The sequence below is a fragment of the Heptranchias perlo genome, chromosome 28 (assembly GCF_035084215.1).
Source record: "Heptranchias perlo isolate sHepPer1 chromosome 28, sHepPer1.hap1, whole genome shotgun sequence".
Classification (NCBI taxonomy): Eukaryota; Metazoa; Chordata; class Chondrichthyes; order Hexanchiformes; family Hexanchidae; genus Heptranchias; species Heptranchias perlo.
Window position 1 is genome coordinate 5,141,667 of NC_090352.1, and position 12,486 is coordinate 5,154,152.

Here is a 12,486-nt window from a genome sequence, read left to right on the forward strand (position 1 = left end):
GGGGCGGAGACGGGCAATGTTACAGAGGTGGAAGTAGGCGGTCTTGGTGATGGAGTGGATATGTGGTCAGAAGCTCAACTCGGGGTCAAATAGGACGCCAAGGTTGCGAACGATCTGGTTCAGCCTCAGACAGTGGCCAGGGAGAGGAAAGTTGTTGTTGTTATCACAGAATCATAAAAAAGTTACAGCACAGAAGGCGGCCATTTGGCCCGTCGAGTCCATGCCAGCTCTCTGCAAGAGCAATCCAGTTAGTCACACTCTCCCGCCCGATCCCCGTAACCCTGACATTTTTTTCCCTTCAAGTACTTATCCAGTTCCCTTTTGAAGGCCATGATTGAATCTGCCTCCTCGGGCAGTGCATTCCAGATCCTAACCACTCGCTGTGTAAAAAAGTTATTCCTCATGTCGCCTATGGTTTTTTTGCCAATCGCCTTAAATCTATGCCCTCTGGTCCTTGACCCTTCCGCCAAAGGGAACAGTGTCTCTCTATCTACTCTGTCTAGACCCTTCATGATTTTGAATACCTCTATCAAATCTCCTCTCAACCGTCTCTGTTCCAAGGAGAACAACCCAAGCTTCTCCAGTCTATCCACGTAACTGAAGTCCCTCATCCCTGGAATCATTCTAGTAAAAGTTATGTTGTAAGCATTTTTAAAACCGTCTTTTTTTTACAAACGCGTGAAGCAGATCATTTCTACAAAAGTTAAAGACTGAATAACAGATCACTGTGACTTTACCTCCATTCCCCCACATACGTGTTCTGTCTGGTTCCCTCAGAGCAGTTACTGCACCCTGCCATTAGATGGAGATGTGAGCACACAGATTAGAATTGGGCAGGTGACAGCAAAGTTTATTCACACAGGGACCCCAACCCGGAATATCGTGTTAGATTAGAAACCCGTTTCCATAACACTTGGAAATTATTTTTAAGTAATTCTTTCAGATGAATACTTTTTAGATGGAACTACAGAAATACAGACTGTCAAACATTTCACAATGTTACAAAAGCCTGGCAGAATCATAGAATGATACAGCACAGTCCCACTCCCCTGCTCTTTCCCCATAGCCCTGCAACTTTTTCCCCTTCAAGTATTAATCCAATTCCCTTTTGAAAATTACTTAAAATAATGTTCTCAAAATAAAGAAAAAACGTTTTTTTTCCCTATTATTTAACCTATGCTTTTAGTCTCCTTCTGCCTCCAGATTTCCTACCTTTTTAGAATGATACAGTGCAGAAGGAGGCCATTCAGCCCATCGTGCCTGTGCCGGCTCTTTGAAAGAGCTGTCCAATTAGCCCCACTCCCCTGCTTTTTCCCCACAGCCTTGCACTTTGCCAAATGTACTTTGCAGAACATGAATCGGCTCCCCTGAGAGTCTTTCTCCCCTTCACACAGACTGGAATATCCCAAATCACACAGACTGGAATATCCCAGATCACACAGACTGGAATATCCCAGATCACACAGACTGGAATATCCCAGATCACACAGACTGGAATATCCCAGATCACACAGCGTAGCCAAGACCTGAGATTCGAGATTGGTATTAAGACGACAGCAGCCCGAACAGCAATGGTGTATCATGAGAGTGACCTTACACGTTTCTGATTTTGGTGAAGAAATGCTACTGCAGTTATTAACGGGTTAATGATCGAGAAACGTTTTTCGTGTTTGCTGTGATGAGGTTGATAACGTACCCCTTGTTTTACTTTTGCATGAAGACGATGATTCGAATTCATACGAAAACGTGCAGATCGGTAAAACAGAGAGTCGCACATCTGGTAGGTTCAGCTACGTGGCTCCTCTGCATTTTCAGTATTCGAGACACTTAGAAAGCCACCGCTAACAAAATTTCATCTCCTGATTGCAGTGGAGTCTGGGGGGAGCTACGAGAACTGCGATTACGCCATAAAATGGAAGGATCTCGAGAAACCAGAAGGTAAGATCTGACATTGTTGTAATGAACCATTCCAGCACTGGTAACACTCAAAATCCTGAGATTTAATCTTGAGAATGGGATCAGCAATGATGGACAGGGAGGTCCATGAGAGGCAGTGTTTGCAGCCCAAATGAGCCTGGTTCCATGGCCAGGACAACTTCTGTAGACATAACAGGCATTAGCAGAAGGATGTTCAAGACCTAAGTTCAGGAAAGGAGATAGAGTGAAAGGGCAGGGAGATCAGAGAAAGACTGCACAAATCAACCAAAAAAAAACCCTGTGACTATCGATCAAGAGATAGAGCTGGGGAACTTCACAGGAAAGTGGATGGAAGTTAATCCCTGGCAGTAACGGTGGATTGTTCTGAGTTTATAGCCACAACTGTGGAGCACATGAGTACAGAGGCCATTTGGAGGCTTTGCTAACGCACTGGGCAGATCTCACAGTGTGTGCAATTCTGGTCAGCACACTTTGGAAAGGATGCAGGAAAGAGCAAAAATCAAGATCCCAAGTGGAAAGCAGATGAGCTTTGAAGAAACATTAGAAAACCATAAGCTCTGGAGAGAAGGTTAGGATGACCTCAGGTATACGATGCAGTAATTTGCACAAATGAGGTGAAACGGGAATACTTTTAACAACAATTTCCTGTCATTGATGTTTAATTTGGATACGCTCACCACAACATAGCATGCCCAGCCTATTCAGGCTCTGTTGTCCGGGCAGTGCTGGCAGTGGCTAGGGAACTGGCGGAAGGGTTCCCCGCTGTGCTTCCTGCAACCCGCCCGCCCTGCAACTGTTCAAATATGAGTGGGGAAACGCAGAAATTCTGGGCATTGTTTGCCCAACACCTAGAGTTATTAAAGGGCCACTGCCTTCATGAAGAAGTATTTAGCAAAGAGAGGAAGCTGGGCAGAATTCTTTTCGTGATTATGTCATCTGGAAGTGATGGAGTGGTTCTTCAACAATTAGGAGATTGGTTAGGCAGCGGAAGACAGACAGTAGGGATAATGGGCTTGTACTCTAATTGGAAGGAAGTGACTAGTGGTGTCCCACAAGGATCTGTGCTGGGGCCTCAACTATTCACTATATTTATTAATGACTTAGGTAACACAATAGATATCCAACTTTGTCGATGATACAAAGATAGATGCCATAGTAAGTAGTGTAGACGGGAGCATAAAATTATAAAGAGACATTGATAGATTAAGTGAGTGGACAAAACTGTGGCAGATGGATTTCAACGCAGGTAAGTGTGAGGGCATCCGAGTATTTTTTAAATGGTGAAAAGCTGGGAACAGTGGAGGTCCAAAGAGATTTAGGAGTTCATAGAATCATAGAATCATAGAATCATAGAATCATAGAAGTTACAACATGGAAACAGGCCCTTCGGCCCAACATGTCCATGTCGCCCAGTTTATACCACTAAGCTAGTCCCAATTGCCTGCACTTGGCCCATATCCCTCGATACCCATCTTCCCCATGTAACTGTCCAAATGCTTTTTAAAAGACAAAATTGTACCCGCCTCTACTACTGCCTCTGGCAGCTCGTTCCAGACACTCACCACCCTTTGAGTGAAAAAATTGCCCCTCTGGATCCTTTTGTATCTCTCCCCTCTCACCTTAAATCTGTGCCCCCTCGTTATAGACTCCCCTACCTTTGGGAAAAGATTTTGACTATCGACCTTATCTATGCCCCTCATTATTTTATAGACTTCTATAAGATCACCCCTTAACCTCCTACTCTCCAGGGAATAAAGTCCCAGTCTGTCTAACCTCTCCCTGTAAGTCAAACCATCAAGTCCCGGTAGCATCCTAGTAAATCTTTTCTGCACTCTTTCTAGTTTAATAATATCCTTTCTATAATAGGGTGACCAGAACTGTACACTGATCACTAAAATACAGTGTTCAGGGACAAAAAATAATCAAAAAGGCTAATGGAATGTTTGCCTTTATATCTAGAGGGCTAGACTATAGAGGAGATTTTGGTACAGCTTATATAAAGCCCTGGTTAGACCACATCTGGAGTACTGTGTACAGTTCTGGGCACTGCACTTTAGAATGGATATATTGGCCTTGGAAGGAGTGCAGCAGAGTTCATCAGAATTCTACCAGGGCTCCAAGGGTTAGATTATGAGGAGAGATTACATAAACAAGGCTTGAATTCCCCAAAATATAGAAGGTTAAGGGGTGATTTGATTGAGGTTTTTAGGATTTTGAAAGGAATTGATAGGGGAGATAGAGAAACTTTTGGGGGAGTCTAGGACAAGGGGACATAACCTTAAAATCAGAGCCAGGCCATTCAGGAGAGAAGTTGGGAAACACTTCTTCATGCAAAGGGTGGTAGAAGTGTGGAACTCTCTCCCACAAAAAACAGTAATTTGTCAGTAAAAGAGGTCAATTAATAATTTTAAATCTGAGATCAATAGATTTTTGCTAGCCAAGGGGATTAATGGATTATGGAGCTAAGGCGGTGGATGGAGTTAGGATACAGATCAGCCATGATCTCACAGAATGGCGGAACAGGCTCGAGGGGCTCCTGTTCCTATGTTGTGATTTCATTTGTTATCATGTTATGTATTTGTAAAGAAATGTAAAAAGGCTTCACATTTTTAAAAAATAACAAATAATTTTAAAAATAATTTCCTTTTTAACCCTCTCGTGCCTCATGTTGTATGGGCAGTTACCAGCTGCCGTTCAGTGCCTTATCCAAGGGGCCACTTGTCTGCGATCTTCAGTGGCGAGTGTTGGCAGCTCTTCGTGTACAAGGGGCGTAGCTGCTGCGCCCAATCCTGTTCTCGCTCAAGCCCGGGATATCTGTGGAGGTTGTTTGGCGGGAGATAAGTTTACCCCCAAAGGAACAGCGTAAATGGCTAAAAAGTAGGTGGGAAAACCCTGGGTAAATTCTGCCCCATCAATCATGGACCTGCTTTCCAGCAGGGGTGACTGGCCAATTGTAGCACATTCACTGTCCAAACACTTTTCAATGTGGTCATCCATTTTGGATCAAATGGTGAGAGACCAGGAGCTGTAGAGGAGCAAAGGGCTTTAGGTGTCCATGTATGCACATCACTCAAAGCTACTGCACAGGTACAAAAAGTAATCAAAAGGCTAATGAATTGTTGGCCTCTATCTTGCAGGGGCTGGAATTTGAGCACCAAACCTCAGGAAGGATATATTGGCCTTGGAGAGGGTACAGTGCAGATTCACCAGAATGATACTGGTTAAATTATGAGGACTGGTTGCATAAATTTGACCTGTATTGCCTTGAGTTTAGAAGGTCGAGGTGTTTAAAATGATAAAAGGATTTGATAGGGTAGATAATAATGATTTGGATGAGAATTTAGGAGGCATGGTTAGTAAGTTTGCAGATGACACCAAGATTGGTGGCATTGTGGACAGTGAAGAAGGTTATCTAGGATTGCAACGGGATCTTGATAAATTGGGCCAGTGGGCCGATGAATGGCAGATGGAGTTTAATTTAGATAAATGTGAGGTGATGCATTTTGGTAGATCGAATCGGGCCAGGACCTACTCCGTTAATGGTAGGGCGTTGGGGAGAGTTATAGAACAAAGAGATCTAGGAGTACAGGTTCATAGCTCCTTGAAAGTGGAGTCACAGGTGGATAGGGTGGTGAAGAAGGCATTCAGCATGCTTGGTTTCATTGGTCAGAACATTGAATACAGGAGTTGGGATGTCTTGTTGAAGTTGTACAAGACATTAGTAAGGCCACACTTGGAATACTGTGTACAGTTCTGGTCACCCTACTATAGAAAGGATATTATTAAACTAGAAAGAGTGCAGAAAAGATTTACTAGGATGCTACCGGGACTTGATGGTTTGACTTATAGGGAGAGGTTGGATAGACTGAGACTTTTTTCCCTGGAGAGTAGGAGGTTTAGGGGTGATCTTATAGAAGTCTATAAAATAATGAGGGGCATAGATAAGGTAGTCAAAATCTTTTCCCAAAGGTAGGGGAGTCTATAACGAGGGGGCATAGATTTAAGGTGAGAGGGGAGAGATACAAAAGGGTCCAGAGGGGCAATTTTTTCACTCAAAGGGTGGTGAGTGTCTGGAACGAGTTGCCAGAGGCAGTAGTAGAGGCGGGTACAATTTTGTCTTTTAAAAAGCATTTGGACAGTTACATGGGTAAGACGGGTATAGAGGGATATGGGCCAAGTGCAGGCAACTGGGACTAGCTTAGTGGTATAAACTGGGCGACATGGACATGTTGGGCCGAAGGGCCTGTTTCCATGTTGTAAACTTCTATGATTCTATGATTCTATAAGGAGAAACTATTTTCTCTGGTGGGAGAATCCAGAACAAGGAGGTATAATCTTCAAATTACAGCCAGGCCGTTCAGGAGTGTAATCAGGAAGCACTTTTTCACACAAAGCGTACTGTAAATTTTGAACTCTTCTCCTAAAAGCTTGTGGATGCTGGGGGTCAATTGAAATTTTCAAGATTAAGAACAATAGATTTTTGTTGGGTAAAGGTATCAAGGGATTATAGAGCAAAGTCAGGTATATGGAGTTGAGGTACAGATCAGCCATGATCTGATTAAATGATGGAACAGGCTCAAGGGGATGGATGGCCTCCTCCTATGATAGTCCACTAACTCACATCTAACAAGATATCTGTCTTAGATATCCCCACCATCACGGAAGCCAGTCTTCGGCCAATTCGATTCACTCCACGTGATATCAAGAAACGGCTCAGTGCACTGGATACAGCAAAGGCTATGGGCCCTGATAACATCCCAGCTGTAGTGCTGAAGACTTGTGCTCCAGAACTAGCTGCGCCTCTAGCCAAGCTGTTCCAGTACAGCTACAACACTGGCATCCACCCGACAATGTGGAAAATTGCCCAGGTATGTCCTGTCCACAAAAAGCAGGACAAATCCAATCCGGCCAATTACCGCCCCATCAGTCTACTCTCAATCATCAGCAAAGTGATGGAAGGTGTCATCGACAGTGCTATCAAGCGGCACTTACTCACCAATAACCTGCTCACCGATGCTCAGTTTGGGTTCCGCCAGGACCACTCGGCTCCAGACCTCATTACAGCCTTGGTCCAAACATGGACAAAAGAGCTGAATTCCAGAGGTGAGGTGAGAGTGACTGCCCTTGACATCAAGGCAGCATTTGACCGAGTGTGGCACCAAGGAGCCCTAGTAAAATTGAAGTCAATGGGAATCAGGGGGAAAACTCTCCAGTGACTGGAGTCATACCTAGCACAAAGGAAGATGGTAGTGGTTGTTGAAGGCCAATCATCTCAGCCCCAGGGCATTACTGCAGGAGTTCCTCAGGGCAGTGTCCTAGGCCCAACCATCTTCAGCTGCTTCATCAATGACCTTCCCTCCATCATAAGGTCAGAAATGGGGATGTTCGCTGATGACTGCACAGTGTTCAGTTCCATTCGCAACCCCTCAGATAATGAAGCAGTCCGAGCCTGCATACAGCAAGACCTGGACAACATCCAGGCTTGGGCTAATAAGTGGCAAGTAACATTCGCGCCAGATAAGTGCCAGGCAATGACCATCTCCAACAAGAGAGAGTCTAACCACCTCCCCTTGACATTCAACGGCATTACCATCGCCGAATCCCCCACCATCAACATCCTGGGGGTCACCATTGACCAGAAACTTAACTGGACCAGCCATATAAATACTGTGGCTACGAGAGCAGGTCAGAGGCTGGGTATTCTGCGGCGAGTGACTCACCTCCTGACTCCCCAAAGCCTTTCCACCATCTACAAGGCACAAGTCAGGAGTGTGATGGAATACTCTCCACTTGCCTGGATGAGTGCAGCTCCAACAACACTCAAGAAGCTCGACACCATCCAAGATAAAGCAGCCCACTTGATTGGCACCCCATCCACCACCCTAAACATTCACTCCCTTCACCACCGGCGCACTGTGGCTGCAGTGTGCACCATCCACAGGATGCACTGCAGCAACTCGCCAAGGCTTCTTCGACAGCACCTCCCAAACCCGCGACCTCTACCACCTAGAAGGACAAGGGCAGCAGGCGCATGGGAACAACACCACCTGCACGTTCCCCTCCAAGTCACACACCATCCCGACTTGGAAATATATCGCCGTTCCTTCATTGTCGCTGGGTCAAAATCCTGGAACTCCCTTCCTAACAGCACTGTGGGAGAACCGTCACCACACGGACTGCAGCGGTTCAAGAAGGCGGCTCACCACCACCTTCTCGAGGGCAATTAGGGATGGGCAATAAATGCCGGCCTTGCCAGCGACGCCCACATCCCGTGAACGAATAAAAAAAAAAGATGATCTCCCAAGATTGCTGTTGCCATTTACAGCTCCTCTAGACCCATCTTTTATTTCTTTACTTGTCCCATGACCACACATATCCTTGCACCATCACTCCTGCCCTCCACCCTATCACAGACCTTCTATTTTGTTTTTTCCTCCCGTCCCATTTTCCCCTCCTTTCCCTGGCTCTGTACTTGTTTAAAAACTGTTCAATCTTCACTTCTTCCAGTTCTGACGAAAGGGCATCGACCTGAAACATTAACTTTGTTTCTCTCTCCACAGATGCTGCCTGTCCTGCTGAGTATTTCCAGCATTTTCTGTTTTTACTCCAAGATTTTATCCTTGTTTTTGCTGGGACCAGTACTGCAGTAGCAAGAAATTGTACAAAATCCCCACAAAAATCAATATAATTGTATGTTTTTTTTTTAATCTTCAGAAAAGACAGTTGAGGATAATGATGATGATGATGATGATGATGAAGATCCTGATTATGTCAACACTGTTCCTTGCCCATCTCTGTAAAGGTAAGAAAGTCACTCAGAATTTGACCAAATGTACTGGCTTAGCCTATTCCAGTAAATGGAATGTTACAACAACAGTAAATCTGGCACGAGGCAGACGTACTAAGATTGTTAAACATTAAACAGCAACTTCTCCTTCCAGCTCCAACTTTCCCAATATCCGCTTTCTTAGGGATCCTTACATTATCCAGTGTCTGAAAATGCCCAGGTCAACAAACTCTGACTACATAAGCTTTGCAGCACAATATAGCGTCACAACAGCTGTGGCGTCCCAAGAGATGTTCAATTTCCTTCTGATACACGTGTGCTGAAACATGTAAGGAAGTGTCATTAGCCGAACAGTGCAACATTTATGTAGTGCCTTTAACATAATAAACTTGTCACGGCGTTTCATAGAGGAGAAATTAATGCCAAGGCATAGGAGAGAAAACAGTAACTCAGGTCAAAAAGATAGGATTTGAGAAGGCTTTTATAGGCAGAGTAAGAGTAGGAAGGCAGAAGGATTTAGGTGTTCCCGAGAGTAATGCCAACGCAACAGAAAACTTTGGGGCTGGGGTGGGATACAGAGCAAGCCAGAAATTGGTGTAGTGCTGGAGGAGGTTGCAAGGCTGTGGAAGGATTTGTAAATGAGGATGAAGATTTAGAATTCAGTATTAGGGGACAGGGCTCCAATGGAGATTGGCAAGGACAGGCGTGACGGGTGGGTGGGGGGCATGATGCAGACAACAGAACTTTGGAATTATGTACAGTGGAGCTTGGGAGAGCATCAAGGAGGGGGTTAGAGAGATAGACTCTGTATGTTACAAATGCATGGATAGTCAACGGTAGAGTTGTTGCAGAGTTTGAAGTAAGTCGTCTTTGTGATGGGTAATATATGAGGTTAAAATCTCAGGTTAGGATCAGAGAGGACAGTGAGCTTGTGCACCATCTGGTTCAACCTAGTGAGCAGCCAGGGAAGGGATAATGTTCGAAATCACAAAGGATGTCACTGGAGAGTTTACCAGAGTCATCCCAGTGTTGTGGACAGAGTGGAAGCTAAACTAAAATGATTTGAACAAGGAATTGTGGGAGCTTGATGGTGGTGGTTCAAGGTTCTTGGAGAGGAAAAGGAGGTTCTGAGGCAGGAGATGGAGAGAACTGAGACAGTGGATGTTTTGGGGAGGGATGATGACGGCAGTTTTAAAATGGAGGGGAATGGTGCCAGTGCAAACATGTTAGTAAGAATTGTGGTAAGGAAAGGTATGAGTGGTCCGAAATACTTGGGATCATATAGAAAAGGAGAAGAAATGGGACAAGTTGGAGGTTGCCCCGCTGTTTGTCCAGTTGCTGGTACATAGGAGTTTTCTAACTGTACCAAATAGCAGATTTTATAAATCTGTTCAAATGAAATTCTTGCTGTTAATGACTATATCCTAATGCCATACTATGTTAGGGTTTCTTCCAATGGAGGTTCTATCCCAAACAAGAGGTGGGTTTTAAGGAAGGTCTTAAAGAAAAGGGAGGTGGAGAAACAGCAGGGTTTATGGAGAGAGTTCCAGAGCATAAAGCCTGGGCAGCTGAAGGCATGACTGCTAATGTTGGGGCGAAGGGAAGAGGAATGCATAAGAGGCTACAGCCAGAAAAACAGAGTTTACAGGAAGCGGGTATGGTGCTGGGAAAGGTTATGGAGATAGGAACATAGGAACAGGAGTAGGCTATTCAGCCCCTTGTGCCTGCTCTGCCATTTGATAAGATCATGGCTGATCTGTGATCTAACTCCATATACCTGCCTTTGGCCCATATCCCTTAATACCTTTGGTTGCCAAAAAGCTATCTATCTCAGATTTAAATTTAGCAATTGAGCTAGTATCAATTGCCGAAATGGGTAGGGGTGAGGCTATGGAGGGACTATACAGTGTTTTTTTTACAGTTTCTCTTCATAATAGCAACTTATTAGAAATTATTAGGGTGATATAATAAGCCTTTCTCTTTATAAATGAATGAATATTTAATTTCTACTAAACATTTACCCATCTTTCCTTTAGTGTACAGGAAGCTGGAAGAAAATTTCAAGTCACGGTCTGTGAGAGACATCTATTTAACTATTCTCAGATTATTTCAAATGGACTATTTGAAGAGGAAGCTAGTCTACAAGCCTCTGGAGAATTCCTTACTTTCTCCCAATACAAAGCTTTTCTATGTGTCTCTTAGTTCCGCTAAGAATACTTACAAAGTCACAATGGACATTTAGCTACCAGGTCTCCATTTATGTTACTGCTGCACAAGAATCACATTCTAATGGTGCACTTTCCCAATCAAACAGGCTCTGAAAGGTTCTCAACGCTCTGTTTGAACATCATTTCATCTGAATTGGAATATTTCAACGATGACCATCTGCATCGGGCTGTGCTGATAAGAGTCCTGTACCTGCTCTGCTATCATTTAATGGAACTAGACCTCTATCAAGTCACCTGTGTTTCTGATACGGCAGCCATTCAGGACTAAGTTTTAGTTCAATCCACAAACTCTGAACGTGCGCAGAAGATTTACCGCCATTTCTCATCCTCAATTAGTATTTTATTAAATTATTGTATCTATTATTGAATTTAAAATGTTCATGTATAGTCTAAGCCAGTTTAGAGCCATCGTTCCAAATGCTCCAGAAAGACCCAAAGTTATTGAATGGCATCAAAGCTCTGTTGATAAAATGATTATTTTGATACAGTATTATGTTTTAAGCTGTGCTTTGTATTAAGTCCTGTGCATCAGTGAGGCACACTGAAATCCTGTGTTATAAAGAGTATACAATTTCACCCAGGATTCATGACACTTTAATTCTAAAGATATTGGAAGCTATTTTATGGTCAATGGAAAATTCTGCAGAAGTTTATATCAAGCCATTGTGTTACTAATTGCGTTAACCATTGATCAAAATTTTATAAACTATATATTAAATGATTAAAAGCATTTACTGTTTGGATGATCTGGTGGTGTAGAGTGGTGTTGTGCCAGCGGGGCAGGTTATGGTTTTGAATGAATCGACCACCTTTCACACTTGATTAAGAAGTCGCTCTGACACCCAAGAAGGTAGTTAGTTTAAAAGTTTCAAAGATCTGGGAACAGATCACAGTCATGCACCACATGTCGAACATGTAAGGGACTTAAGGAGGTGGTTTTCACTTTGCAGAAAATACTTTTTAAGTCAAACTTTACTGATAAATGCAGTTAAAAATTATGTACATCCTGTACAATCGCCGAAACTTGAAGCAGAAAAATTCTTGGGGTAAGGCTGCAAACCATGAACTGATTTAGAACCAAAAACAGATGAGAGGTCTGCCTCCGGCAGTATCATCGCCTCCTGAGTGTGACACATGCTGCTACTGAGCCTATGTGACAGTGTGCGGGTAAACAGTAGAGTGGCGCCAAATCCCTTTCCCAAACTGGACCAGTACAGATCAGACATACAGGAACAATGTAACTGTACCACACCAAGCAAACATGTACTAATCCCTTGTATGTTAGTGCGTAAGGGGCATCAAAAATTATTTGAACTCAGTCAGCATCTATTAGTAGTTTATTCCTTTAGCGGTGATAGATTCCTAAGAACCCACCAAATTTAAATCAACACTGGTGGGTTTTTTTGCTTGATGGCAGTAACATAATTGGAGTGACTTCATGTCTATCAGAACATCTCAGTTAACAGTATCTCCCCTATCGTGAGCAATGTTTTTCAAGGAGTGGATTATATTATCTTGATGCATATTGCATAC

The 12,486-nt window shown here is 43.7% G+C and overlaps 1 protein-coding gene across 5 annotated transcripts in view; it reads left to right on the top strand.

Annotated features, from left to right (window-relative positions):
* Nucleotides 1-11,699, top strand: part of LOC137344798 (linker for activation of T-cells family member 2-like) — a 139,465-nt gene extending 127,766 nt beyond the window's left edge. For 4 of the 5 annotated variants that reach the window (XM_068007956.1, XM_068007955.1, XM_068007960.1 and 1 more), the window contains 4 exons: nucleotides 1,721-1,780; nucleotides 1,870-1,938; nucleotides 8,653-8,740; nucleotides 10,762-11,699. In XM_068007956.1, the coding sequence (XP_067864057.1) occupies nucleotides 1,721-1,780; nucleotides 1,870-1,938; nucleotides 8,653-8,738 (215 nt within the window). In that variant the 3' untranslated portion in view covers nucleotides 8,739-8,740; nucleotides 10,762-11,699. The remainder of the gene's footprint in view (nucleotides 1-1,720; nucleotides 1,781-1,869; nucleotides 1,939-8,652; nucleotides 8,741-10,761) is intronic. The other variant, XM_068007959.1, reaches the window with a different exon arrangement.
* Nucleotides 11,700-12,486: the final 787 nt, after the last annotated feature.